The sequence below is a fragment of the Cervus elaphus genome, chromosome 13, assembly GCF_910594005.1.
Source record: "Cervus elaphus chromosome 13, mCerEla1.1, whole genome shotgun sequence".
NCBI classification, from domain to species: Eukaryota; Metazoa; Chordata; class Mammalia; order Artiodactyla; family Cervidae; genus Cervus; species Cervus elaphus.
This window is the reverse complement of record NC_057827.1, coordinates 50,086,353-50,101,031: the sequence shown is the minus strand read 5'-3', so window position 1 is coordinate 50,101,031 and position 14,679 is coordinate 50,086,353. Positions and strand designations below refer to the sequence as shown.

General features: G+C 37.7%; 1 protein-coding gene and 1 pseudogene across 2 annotated transcripts in view; both read left to right on the top strand.

Annotated features, from left to right (window-relative positions):
• Nucleotides 1-1,727: 1,727 nt before the first annotated feature.
• On the top strand, nucleotides 1,728-12,585 carry LOC122706421 (annotated as a pseudogene).
• The window catches only part of SLC25A21 (solute carrier family 25 member 21), a 504,647-nt gene continuing 502,327 nt past the window's right edge, over nucleotides 12,360-14,679 (top strand). Inside the window, exon 1 of one of the 2 annotated variants that reach the window (XM_043922333.1) lies at nucleotides 12,360-13,038. In XM_043922333.1, the coding sequence (XP_043778268.1) occupies nucleotides 12,969-13,038 (70 nt within the window). In that variant the 5' untranslated portion in view covers nucleotides 12,360-12,968. Of the gene's footprint in view, nucleotides 13,309-14,679 lie in introns of both variants that reach the window. The other variant, XM_043922334.1, reaches the window with a different exon arrangement.

The following is a 14,679-nucleotide window of genomic DNA, read 5'->3' as shown; positions in this document are numbered from 1 at the left end:
AAGCAAGAGAGTTCCTGCGGATGTTGACAATTTGATCTCTGGTTCCTCTGCAATTTCTAAATCCGGCTTGAACACCTGGAAGTTCATAGTTTACGTACTGTTGAAGCCGGCCTTGAAGAATTTTGAGCATTACTTTGCTAATGTGTGAGATGAGTGCAATTGTGCGATAGTTTTAACATTCTTTGGCATTACCTAACACTAGACGCTTGGAAGGAAAGTTATGACCAACCTAGATAGCATATTAAAAAGCAGAGACATTGCCAACAAAGGTCTGTCTAGTCAAGGCTATGGTTTTTCCAGTGGTCATGTATGGATGTGAGAGTTGGACTGTGAAGAAAGCTGAGTGCTGAAAAATTGATGGTTTTGAACTGTGGATGTTGGAGAAGACTCTTGAGAGTCCCTTGGACTGCAAGATCTAACCAGTCCATCCTAAAGGAGATCAGTCCTCGGTGCTCATTGGAAGGACTGATGCTGAAGCTGAAACTCCAGTACTTTGGCCACCTCATGCGAAGAGTTGACTCATTGGAAAAGACCCTGACGCTGGGAGGGATTAGGGGCAGGAGGAGAAGGGGACGACAGAGGATGAGATGGCTGGATGGCATCACTGACTCGATGGACATAAGTTTGAGTAAACTCTGGGAGTTGGTGATGGACAGGGAGGCCTGGCGTGCTGCGATTCATGGGGTTGCAAAGAGTCGGACACGACTGAGCAGCTGAACTGAACATTAGAATGAGTAAATATATGCAGCAAACATTGACAGAACTGAAGGGAGAAATAGATTGCAATATAATAATAGGAGACTTTAATGCCCAACTTTCAACTACAGGTAGGACAGCAAAACAGCAGATCAAATAAGGAAACAGACAACTTGAACAACACTATAGACCAACCTAGCACACATATGAACAACATTATATCCAACAATGGGGCTTCCCTGGTGGCTCAATGGTAAAGAATTTGCCTGCTAATGCAGATGAGGATTTGATCCCTGGTTCAGTAAGATCCCCTAGAGAAGGAAATGGCAACCTACTCCATCTTCTTGCCTGGAAAATCTCATGGACAAGGGAACCTGGCAGGCCACAGTCCTTGGGGTCACAAAGAGTCGGAAATGTTCCTTTTCCAAGATATGTTAGGCCAGAAAACAAGTCTTAGTAAATTTAAGAAATTTGAAATAAAGTACCTTCTCCAATTATAAATGAAACTAGAAATCAACAACAAAGAAAATAGGAAAATCTGCAAATTAATAACCAGTATTAAGTAAAAAAAAAATCCCATGGACAGAGGAGCCTGGCAGGCTAAAGTCCAGAAGGTCACAAGGAGTCAGACATGACTGAAAGGACTGAGCATGAGCACAATACCAAAACTATGGGATGCTGCAAATGGAGTACTAATTGGGAAGTTTATAGTAGTAAACGGTTGCATCAAAAAATAATCTCAAGTTGACAACCTAACTTTAGTCCTCAAGGAACTAGGAAAATGAAGCCAAACTAAGTCCAAAGTTCAAAGAAGAGAAGAAATAATAAAGATAAGTGAAATAGACTAGAAAGACAGCTTTTAAAAAAATTAATGAATCCAAAGTTGATTTTTTTTAAAAAGATCAACAAAATTGATAAGCCTTTGCCTAAACTCAGAAAGAAAAAAACATAAAAAAAGGACTCATAAATTAGAAATGAAATAGAAGACAGTGCCACTGATGTGACAGAATTAAACATGACCACAAGAGCTCATGGTTCCAGTGGGGAGAAAAGGCAGAGGGGTGGTTGAGGGAGGACCTGCTGCAGCTTCTGCCGCCGCTGCCACTACCATCTCTATGCTTGTGGTGTGGGAAAGGAGGTGTGAATCCTGGCCCAAGGCTGCGGTGGAGCCTCTGCGAGAAGGTTAGCGGTGGGAAGGCGAAGGCGGATATAAATAAACTCAATATTGGCGGTGGCATCTAACTGCTGCTGTAAGTGAGAGAGAGTCCAAGCCTAGTAAGAATGTCTAGCTACAGGAGAATGAAATCAGAGGACAGTGCATAAAGTCCCAAGAGAGCTTTCTCAATCAGTCTATCCTGCTAGAACTTGAAGCACCACTCAAGACACGTCGTGATATCCATGGGCAATACTACGATTTGCTTCGACTTTTTGAGTAGAGTGATGCAATCCTGCCAGAAAGCAATTATCTGTTTATTGGGGACTATGTGCATAGGGGAAAGCAGTCATTGGAGACTATCAGCCTCTTGTTGGCTTACAAAATCAAATATCCTGAAAATGTTTTTTTCTCAGAGGAAACCAAGAATGTGCCAGCATCAATAGAATTTATGGATTTTATGATGAATGTAAAAGAAGATATTAAACCACGGAAAGCTTTCATAGCCTACTTTAACTGTTTATTGATAGCAGCCATTGCGGATGAGAAAATATTCTGCTGTCATGGAGGTTTATCACCAGATCTTCAATCCATGGAACAGATTTGGTGAATTATGCAACCAACTGGTGTACCAGATCAAGGTCTTCTTTGTGATCTTTTGTGGTCTGACCCCGATAAAGATGTCTTAAGCTGGGGTGAAAATGACAGAAGAGTGTCCACATTTGATGCAGAAGTGGTTGTAAAATTTCTCCGTAAGCATACTTTGGATCTTATATGTAAAGCCCATCAAGTGGTTGAAGAAGGATATGAATTTTTTGCAAAGAGGCAGTTGGTCACTCTGTTTTCCATGCCCAATTACTGTGGAGAGTTTGACAATGCAGGTACCATGATGAGTGTGAACAAAACACATCTGATGTGTTCTTTTCAGATTTTAAAGCCTGCAGAGATGGCAACCCACTCTAGTACTCTTGCCTGGACAATCCCATGGACGGAGGAGCCTGGTAGGCTGCGGGTCCATGGGGTCGTGAAGAGTCGGGACAGGACTGAGCGACTTCACTTTCACTTTTCACTTTCATGCACTGGAGAAGGAAATGGCAACCCACTCCAGTGTTATTGCCTGGAGAATCCCAGGGACGGGGGAGTCTTGTGGGCTGCTGTCTATGGCGTCACACAGAGTTGGACACGACTGAAGCGACTTAGCAGCAGCAGCAGAGAAAAAGAAGCCAAATGCCATGAGACCCATAACACCTCCAAGGGGTATCATCACAAAGCAAACAAAGAAATAGATGTCATTTTGACACTGCTTAGTTGGGACTTGTAACATATAGTATATAACTTTCATTTTTAAAAACTGTAATGTGTATTGGTCAGCTTGCTCAAACAGTGTTTTGGGCCTCCTTCCTTTTCCATTTTTTACTTAAGGAATGGTATTTGCTGGTTATAACAGCATATGAAAGACTCTCCACTCCCAAGGAAAAGTGTTTTGTTTTGTTCTCTGTTCCTTTTGTAAACAACTTTAATGATGATGTAAAAGCTGTACACTTAGAACAGTGTACCCTGTCTAAGGGGTGAGTGTACAACTGATTTTTTTTTAATTCAGTAAAGCCCCTGAATAATGTAAGTGCTCCTTTTCTTTAGGATATAAAGAGCTCTAGGGTGCTCAGTATGTACATGTTGTCATAAAATGCATACTGTTGGATACAAACCACTGTTAACTTTTTTGTTTCAAAGGGATTGGTTTTTTTTCCCTTCTCATTGTCTTATCATGTAAAACTACTTTTTATAGCTATTAACATTAGGAGTAACTTTCAACCTTGCCAGCATCACTGGTATGTATATTTAATTAAAGCACACTTTCCAATGTGGTATACTTAAAATGACGGTTAAAGCCATTATTTTTTAAAAAATGACCATGAGACAAATATGAATAGTTATATGCCAACAAAATGGATAACCTAAAAGAAGTTGATAAATTCCTAGAAAAACACAATCTACCAAGATTGAATTATGAAGAAATAAAAAAGTCTGAACAGATCTATAACTAGTAAGGAGGTTGAAGCAGTAATCAAACCTCTCGACAAAGAAAAGTGCTTGGACCAGATGGCTTCACTGGAGAATTCTACTAAACATTTAAGAATTAGCACCAATCCTCCTCAAAATTCCAAAGAATAATAGAGGAAGGAACACTTGCAAACTCATCCTATGAGGTCAGCAGTACTTTGATACTAAAACTAGATAAAAAGAGGAAACAACAGACTAACATCCCTGATAAACAATGATGAAAAAATCCTCAGCAGAATACTCCCAAATTGAATCTGACAGCACATTAAAATGATTATTTACCATGACCACGTGGGATTTTTATCTGGAACAAAGGCTGTATTTAACATATCGAAATCAATCAACATTAACAAAAAACAGAAATCACATTAGTATCTCAACTGAAATCAGAGAAAACATTTGACAAAACTTGACTCTTGATTTCATTATTTAAAAAAGACAACAAACTAAGAATAGAAGACAGTTATTTCAACATAATGGATTTCCCAAGTGACTCAGGGGTAAAGAATCAGTCTGCCAGTGCAGGAGGCTCAGGAGACAAAGGTTCCATCCCTGGGTCAGGAGATCCCCTGGAGAAGGAAATGGCAACCACTCCACTATTCTTGCCTTGAAAATGCCATGAACAGAGGAGTCTGTAGCACTATAGTCCATGGGATCGCAGAGAGTCATATGTGACAGAACTTGCATGCACACATATCAACATAATAAAAACCATGTATAAAAACCTATAGCAAACATTATAGTCAATGGTGAATACCTAAAAGCTTTTCCCTTAAGATCAGGAACACATCAAGGATGCTCACTGTCACCATTACTATTCAGCATAACATGAGGTTCCTAGTCACTTCAATTAGGCAGAAAAAATATAGGCATTCAAATTGGAAATAAAGAGGTAAAATTAACTCTTTCTGCAGATGAAATTATTTTAGATGAAAATGCTAAAGGTTCCACAATGAAATTACTACAGGTAATAAAAAATTTCAGCAAAGTTTCAGGATATAAAAATCAATGCACAGAAATCAGTTATATTTCTATACACTAACAATGACCAATGTGAAAAGGAAATTAAGAAAATGATTGCTCTTAGTATAGCATGAAAAAGGATAAAATAATTAGCAATAAACTTAGCTGAAGAGGTGAAAAACTTGTATACTGAAAACTGTAAGACATTTCTAAAGAAATTAAGAAGATGCAAATAAATGGAAAGACATTCATGCTTGTGAACTGGAAGACAGTATTGTTTAAATGTCCATACCACCCAAAGTGATATACAGATTCAGTTCAATCCCTATCAAAATCCCTATGGCATTTTTAACAGAAATAGAAAAAATTTAAATTCACATGAAACCATAAAAACCTTTGAAGCAATCTTGAGAAAGGACAAGGTAGAAGTCTCACACTTCCTGAACTCAAAGCATACTATAGACAACTATAGTTAAGTGGCATTGTCTGTGTCTCTTCACACAGTCTTCCTTCTATGCATATCTTCCTGTGTCTAAATTTCCCCTTTTTATAAGAATACACATTGTACTAGGGTCACCCTAATGAGCTTATTTTAATATGATTATTCTATAAATACCTCATTTCCAAATGAGGTCATATTCTGAGGTACTTGGAGTTAGGGCTTCAATTCATCTTTTCTGGAGGAGGCAATTCAGCCCATAACAATAACTTGAGAAACATAAAAATGAAAACACAACATGCTAAGGTTATGGGATGCAACAAAAGCAGTGCTCAGGACATTCACAGCTGTAGATGACCATATTAAAAAAGAACACATCTCAAATCAATAGCTTAACTTTACACCTTAGGAAATTAGAAAAAGGAGAGAAAACAAAATTAGCAGAAGGAAAGAAATATTATAGCGGAGGTGAATGAAATAGGGAATAGGGAAAATAATAGAATCAGCTAAACCAAAAGTTTGGTTCTTCAAAAATGTTTTAAAATTTTCAAAACTTTCACTACATTGACTAAGAAAAAGATAGAATATGTTATTAAAATCAGAAATGAAAGTGAAAACATCAAAACTTTAATTACATTGACTAAGAAAAAACAGATGTTAATAAAATCAGAAATGAAAGTGGGGACATTACTACTGGCCTTACAGAAACTGAAAGGATTTTAAGAGAATATTATGTATAATTATATGCCAACAAATTAAATAATTTAGATGAAGTGAACGTATTCATCAAAATATACACATTACCAAAACTTACTCTAGAATAGAAAATCTCAACAGACCTATAACAAGTAAACAAATTGAATCAGTAATTAAAATCAATCCAATAAAACAAGTTCAAGACCAGATGGCAAATATTTAAAGAATTAACAATGATTCAACTCAAACTTTTTCCAAAAATAGGGAGGAGAAAATACTTCCTAATACATTCTATGAGACCAAAATTTCCTTGATACTAAAGCCAGAAAAAGATATCACAAGAAAAGTACAGACCAATATCCTTTATGATGCAAATATACTAGCAAACTAAATTCAAAAGCATATTAAAAGGAGAAAGCACCATGAACAAACAGAATTTATCCCAGGAATAAAAAGGTGTTAAGACATGATAGAATCAATCCATATAGTACATTCATATTAATATGACAAAGGAAAAATACCTACATGATTATTTTAATAGATGTAGAAAAAGCACCTGACAAAATTCCACATCATTTCATGTTAAAGCACTCAGCAAAATAGGAATAGAAGGAACACATCCTTAACATGATAAAAAGCACATATGAAGATTTCACAGGTAACATATTCATGTCAGGAACAAGAGAAGGACACCTAATTTCATCACTGCTATTCAACATTGTACTGGAATTCCTAGAGAGAGCAATTATGTAAGAAAGAAACAAAAGTTCTCCAAATTGGGAGAAAAATAAAACTATTTCTATTTGCAAGTGACATGATTCTATGTAGGAAAAAAAAAATCCACTGAAAAATTAATATATGAATTCAGCAGAGTTGCAGGTTACAGGATCAAAATACAAAAATCGGTGGTGTTTCCATATACCAGCAGTGAATTATCCAAATAGGAAATTTTAAAAAATCCACTTACTACAGCATCCAAAATAATAAAAGACCTAGTAATAAATTTAATCAAGGAAGTGAAAGGTGTGCATACTAAAGACTACAATGAAATGATGAAAGAAACTAAAGACATAGTTAAATGGAAAGGCATCCCATATTCATAGATCATAAGATTTAATATTGGTAAAATGGCACTTCTGTCCAAAGTCATCTGCAGATTCAAAGCAATCCCTATCAAAATTCCAGTGGCCTTTCTTGCATAAATCAGTAAGCTGATCCTCAAGTTCATATGGAATTGCAAGGGGCCTCAAATAGTCAAGGCAATTTTGGAAAAGAGAAAGTTGGAGAAATGTGTTCTGATGTCAAAGCCTTCAAAGCTAGATTAATTAAACAGTGAGGCTGGGGCATAAGGAGAGACATACTGACCAGTGGAAAGAGTAGAGAATCCAGAAAGAAACCCAAGTATCTATGGCCAATTGATTTTCAATAAGCGTTCCAGACCATTTAATGGGGAAAGAATAGTCTTTCAACTCTTGGACTTCATCAAGATTAAAAACTTGTGCATCAAAGGATATTATCAAGAAAGTAAAAAATGGAAGAAACATTTGCAAATCATATATCTAATAGAGCTTAATATTCAAAATGTATAAAGAACTCTTACAATTTAATAACAAAAATACAAACAGTCCAATTAAAAAATGAGCAATGGGCTTTAACAGACTTTTTTTTTTTTAAAGAAGACATACAAATGGCCAATAATCACATGAAAAGATGGCCAACTTCATCGGTCATTGAGGAAAAGCAAATCAAAGCCACTATGTGATACCACTTCACATCCTCTGGGACTAGGATGGCTATAATTTTTTTTCAAATGGAAAATAACAAGTTTGGAGAGGAATATAGAGGCATATATATGTATACTTAGGTTCCAGTAATATATAAAGTATTCAGAATGAATTCAGGCAAACGTTACTTAACTTCTGTGCCAGAATTTCCTCATTTGTGAAAGTGAAAGTGTTAGTCGCTCAGTTGTGTCTAACCCTTTGCAACCCCATGGACTGTGTAGCCTGCAAGGCTCTTCTATCCACGGGATTTCCCAGGCAAGAATACTGAAATGGGTTGCCATTTCCTTCTCCAGAGTATCTTCCAGACCCAGGGATCGAACCCAGTTCTCTTGCATTGCAGGCAGATTCTTTACCATCTGAGTTACCAGGAAAGCCCAAAATGTATCTGAGAGTAAGTAACAGCTTTTCTAGGAGTTATTTTTGAATTTATATTCATTATAAACAGCCCTGTGTGTGTGCTGCGCTCAGTCACATCTGACACTTGGCGATCCTCCTCATTTGTAAGATGAGACTATTTTCAGGACTTCCTTCATGGTCAAATGCTTAAGAACCTGCCTGCCAATGCAGGGGACTCGGATTTCATCCTTAGTCCCATAAGACCCCACATGCTGCAGAACAACCAAGCCCACATGCCTAGAGCCTGTGTTCCACCACAAGATAAGTCACTGCAATGAGAAGCCCAAGCACAGGGATATTGTGAATGAGACAGTGGTTTGTAAAAATCTTAGCCTAGCTCCTTGCATAAGTAAGTTTTACATGAATATTGTAATTATCGTAATTGTTACAATTTGCTAGGCAGGCTGACTATGGCCTGAAGGTTGCAGATTGGCCCTTCACTCTTCTAGAATCTCCCTGCTTTCCCTCTGGTCTATTCTCTTATTATTTTTTTTTCTAATTTGCTGTGAACCAAAATATTAGATGTCCATCCTATCAACCTTTCTAGAATTGGGTGTAAAATCAGTTCTAAGTGAAGGCCTGGGAAGCTTCCAGGAGCAAGTAAAAGGATTTCTGCATGTTGATGGCTCATAGGTCATAACTCTACATTCACAGTTACCTCTTAAGTAATAGAACTCTGTAAATAAATGGCCTCTAAGTGTTGTTCTTATCATATCACAATAATACATTGAAAAAAGATTGCCAAGTAATTATTTTGTTCATACAGCCCAGTTGAAGTTCCTTGAAACTTAGAGTTGCTCTGTTAGGTGATAGAATAATCCAATGCATCAGAACCTAGGATCTGTCCTAAATAACATGTTGCTTTGGTATAAAGTGTAAACTACATTTATAGTGTAAACTATAAATCACTGAGGACTTAGAGCAGTGATACTCAGACCTGCAGATTTTAAAGCACCTTTCATCTGCACACAGCATTTCTTTAATATTTCTGCAAAAGAATACTTGAGAATAATATGTCTTTTGAATGGTTCGAGAGTTTAAATCTCTTCTACTGGTCAATATTTCTTAATCTGGTGTCCACAGAGCATTCTTCCCAACTTCCCACCCTATTCCATGGATGGGCTGTATGTATGCCAAATTCTGCATTTGTATGTCTATTGGTATATAGAGTGTGTCTTGACATCTAAAGAAGAGTCTCTAGTTTACAATGTCTATGTATCTTTAGGAAATGGTATTTGTAAATGTGGCTCCAGTCACAGTACCTTGAATACCATGGGATTATATTGTATTTTCTAGTCAGAAACTGATGAAGATAAACTTTAGACTTGAGGAAAACAGAATCTTTCAAACTGAGAAATACTATAATTTTAAAGCATAGCTCTTGGTTCCTAAACTTTTTCCCAAACTGTGGTTGACACTGCCAGTTGTTTCTTAATATTTTCCCCATAATAGTATATATATATATATATATATATAAATTTTTTTTTTTCTAGACACATTGTCACCCAGCAAAATACTACCTTTCCCAACCTCCCTCATACTTAGGCATAGCCCTTGTGGCCAAGTTCTAACCAATGAGATTTATGTAATTTCGAGGGTTTTCTTTACCCTTTTTACTTTTCTTCCTCTCTGCAGGCCTGAGCTTTATTTTGGCTTACAATTGTGTCATTATCTGAGGGCGAAATAAAATTTCTGTCTCATTTAAGTCACTATTATTTTGGCCTTGAACAGTAGCTGATCCTATGGCGCAATACAAAAGCTTTATTCCAAAAAAGACATTGAAGAAATTGTCAGATACTTAAGTTCAGTATCTATTTTTTAATCTTTATTGAATTTGATACAATATTGTTTGTTTTATGTTTTGGCCCCAAGGCGTATGGCATCCTGGCTCCCCAATCAGGGATGGAAACCTTACCCCCTTCACTGAAAGTCTTAATAACTGGACCATCAGGGAAGTCCCTTCAGTAAGTATTTTAAGGTTCCTAAAAGCTTAATTTCTAGTCACTTGGCAAACTGATAAATACATAATTTAGCTATGTAGTTCTCAACCAAGATAAAGTAAATAAATCAATAATTAAAAAATATAAACTTGATACTTTAGCAGTTTTGCTCTAATATTACACCATTATGTAAAATAATAATAGAAAGAGTAATGTGATGGATTGTGTCCAAGGAATCTGAAATAGTAGTCAAGTAAATTTTGCTTTTCCCAGTGCTAACCTCCCAGGGTTCCAATACTGGCCATGGGCAAATTTGGCTGCAGCTAAGAGCTATGCCGCATAATCAGAGCTCTGAGCATAGTGGGTACTTGTTGACTGTGGATTACCACTGGCTGACTCCTAAGCTCCACAATGTTCTTATACCCAGGTCCTATCTTCTCAGCTTATCTAGAAGTATAGGATTAGACCACCTGTGATATCAGGTCTTGCTTTTTTTACTCAAAGAAATCTGTTCTAATGCAGAGAGGTTAAAAAAAGATAGCAATTTTCTAAAAGGGTATTTGGAGAGAGTCTGGGAGTCTTCTGACTGAATCCTTGGGATCCTGAAAGGTTGAGGTCTGAGTGAGACCTCAAACTTGCATCTACCTCCTCAGGTTAAAATATTCATAGATTAAGATATTTATGAAAAAAAAAAGATATTAATGGAAACATGAATGATGTCAAAAGGCTGTCTTTAAATCTTGACCTGGGAGTACTGCTGTATTTCCTGGGGAAGGGAAAAATTTACTTACATTGCAACATGGTGTGATCTCTTTCATTAGATTATATACTCCAGAGGGGATTTTAACTGTAATATTGCCAGAGCATAATGCTGACATGTAGAAAACTCTCAATGAATGAATAGTATTTGCTTCCCTGTGTGCTTTGGGATTTAATTGTATGTAATAATCTAAAAAAATTATTTAATTGAAGAAAATTATCTACTTATATACAAAATTAATTTTGGTAGCATTTAATTATTTTAGGTTTCAGTATGACCAAAGGTAATTTGGTCTGTGATTAACATTAAATTTATAATTCCATGGCTCTTAGAAGAAGGAATCCTGGAATTGAATCCAGCTATACCAATAACTTATGGTGTGATCTTGGGAAACTTAGTTTCCTCAATGGAAAATGAGGGAAATATTTTCTCTGAGCTCTGAAATTCTGATTTTAGTGCTTAGTATATAATAGGTTCTCAGTATTTACTGAATGAGTAAGTGATTCTATGTTATACTTAGGGCCTCATATTTAATTAGCAATAAATTGAAACATTGCTTAAAAGCTTTTACTATATCTAAATAGCAAGTATTTCTGAAAACGATTTCTTGGTAAGCATTTCAAACTAGGTAATTTTAATCAAATATGAGAAAATTTGTTTTTGCATATCTGACCACAGAAGTAATAAGTCTCTCCAATTGCTCACTGTCATTATTATCAGCTTTTAATAGCTCAACCTAAGAAATAAAGACAAAATATAAAACCAATTACTGTATTTTGTACATTTAATAGGAAATCATATATATTAAGTTGAACCTTGTTACATATACTGATATTCAATGGCCTTCAAAAATAGCAATTTTATATGGTTCAAACTGAATATATTTAGTACTGAATACCGTGTTTAAGAAATAATATGACAATAAGGGTTTCAAAGCTTCTCCTCCTTTTTAGGCCTATCACTTGCTGCCTGTTAGGGGTGTGGCAAGTATTTTCCTAAAATTTGAGAATCTTGTCTCTCCTACATAGCATCAACTTGTGGTTTAAAACTAGTATATAAATCATAGTATTTTTGTTTTGCTAACTCTCCTAAAAGGCTAGTATGAATAATCAATCGCTTCATAGAGAGAATATACTGGGAGTTCCTTAATGTTCCTTGATTATTTAGGTCAGTGGTTCACCAACTTTAACATACATAATAATCATTGGAGAACTTATTCAAACACAGTTTTCTGAGCCCTATACCACAGATTGTGATTCAGTAGGTCAGGACTGGAACATGAATCTGCTTTTGTTACACACACATTACACGGATGCTCATGGATATTAGGTATAGAAGCGACTTACTTGTATTAAGGCCTTTTTTTTTTTCCTTTGGTCTTTCAGCAAATAAAACTCAAGTTAATGAGGTATGAGATAAATTCCCTTAAGCCAAAATCACTTCTTAGAAAAGTACTACATTAACTCAATTGTAAGATAACCATAAATTGGATTTATTTTGACTTAGTTTTTGTCAATTTCAGTCGTACAGTTTCAGGACAACTAACTCCAAGGAATGTAGTCACCTGTTCCTTCTTTAGAACTGCACTGTGCTCTGGCTTTCCAGGGGGCAAGGGTCGCCGGGGCCCTGCCGATGGAGTTCTAGGCCAGGGTCACTTTTTTTTACTTGCGTTATCAGAGGCAGAGCGTCCAGCTTGACAAACTCTGCAGAAGGCTCCCGATAGGGAAACCCGTGAGCGCCAATCTAGGAGACCAAACCGACCCGCTGCGGTCGACCAACCCAACCCCGGGGTCCCTGGGTCCTCCTCGGAGCCCAGGGAGACAGGAGTGGGGAGAGGGAGCCCCTGAAGGAGAGCCACAGGCAGGTCTCAACCCGCCGGAGATCACACTGCTAATCTGTGGTCCAAACCGCCCGCCGCCTCCGAGCAGTCGTCGGATTGCCGCCCCCCAGGGAGCCACTCGGCCCAAGAAGCAACACAGCCCCGGCTCTCTTGCTCCGGAGAGGCTCCGCAGGCCGGCATCGAGGCAGGCGAGCTCGCCCCGGCATCTCAGCCCACGCCGTGGTCCACTGTCTTGCGAAGATGTCCGCCAAGCCCTCTGTCGGCTTCGTGAACGAGGCTTCTCGGCAGATCCTAGCCGGTGGCTCTGCTGGTAAGGCCGCCCCGCCCCGCCGGGGGCTAGTAGCCTTTCCTTTCGCGTGTTCCGAAAACCTTTCTCCGAAAAGTCTCCCCACCATAGGTCTTGCCTTCTTCCTCTGCCTTCCGCGCTCGGGGTTCAGAGCCTGACTAGCCCGAGCCCGCGAGAGTAAAGAAAGCCGGGATCAGGCGGCGGGCCCCGGGTGTCCCAGGTCCAGTCGCCGCGGCGCCTGCGGCGGCCGCTCTCGAGTTCCCCGCCTTCTGTGTTCCTAGCCTGGAAAGCAAGGTAGGCAGCAGTCCCGAGGCCTGCCACTTTGAGGAGGTCTTATAGCCTGGCTGGCTATTCTATTTGAAATGATCCAGTTTGCGTTAGACTTAGTTGTGCTATTCATTATAGCCTCTTTTTTTCCTCAGCTAACTCAGATGCTACATATTTCTACCTCCCTCGTAAAAGTATGTGCCTCGGGACTCCACAGGTTTTCTTATTGCATCCTGTTTCTTGCTTGCAGCTATTCCTGCCTTAATAAGCATATTAAAATTAAATGAAAATGTTGACGCATATAAACACCTTTGATATAATAGGCTCACAGTAATTTATGGAGAGTTATGCTGTAGGGAAGAATCTTTAGGAATAAATCTGTTATAACTAATCATGGAAATAATTACTAAGTGTGACTAAGAGAAAGTTACTAACACAGGAGTTACATTATGTGAATGTATTTTAAAGGTATTTTAAAATATAAATTATGAATTGATTGAAAATTTAATCTTACAAATTGTGATATATTTTATTACAAATATATAGAATAATTACTGTAATTGACTCATCACCATAAAAACATTTTTTTAAATGTACTTATTTATTTATTTAGCTGCTCTGGGTCTTAGCTGCAGCATTCAAATCTTTAATCTTTCTTGTAGCAAGGGAGTTCATTAGTTGCAGCAAGTGAAACCTAATTCCCTGACCAGGCATGGGACTTGCGCTCCCTGCATTGGGAGCACCAAGTCTTAGCCACTGGACCACCAGGGCAGTCCCAAAACATTTTTTAAAATGTAAATACCCCTTAAAAAATTATGGTAATGCTAGTAAATCATATTAAGATGACTGAATGTTTAATGTCTACCTTTGACTAGCAAATTTGATTTTCAAACAAATTTGAACTTTGTATAAGGGACTGTTACAAATTATGACTATTTATCATCCTGGCACAAGTTCCTTGCATCTAGGAGGACCACAAGCTGATGTATTACTTACAATCTACACTTTTCTAACTATGACATTTCATTAATATGGCAATCAAGGAATTCATTTCTTATATATAATTGTGCTGTGTCTATTCATTATGTTGTCAGTGCCCCCACTTTCTACTTTTTATTTGTTCCCGGTAGTGATAATGAATTTGCACCAATTTACTCGCCATTTTGGTCAAATTCCACAATGTCCAAGACTGTCAACTGTCCTTGATTTGGTTGATTTGGAGTCCACAACCCTTATTAAATAAAACTCAGCTGACCCAGGAGGGAAATATAGTTCATTGGTGAACATCCTAACCTGGGACTAGTGATTCATACCTACATTTGTGCATGCTCAGTCGCTTCAGTTGTGTCCAGCTCTTTGCGACCCCATGGACTGTAGCCCGCCAGGCTCCTCTGTCCA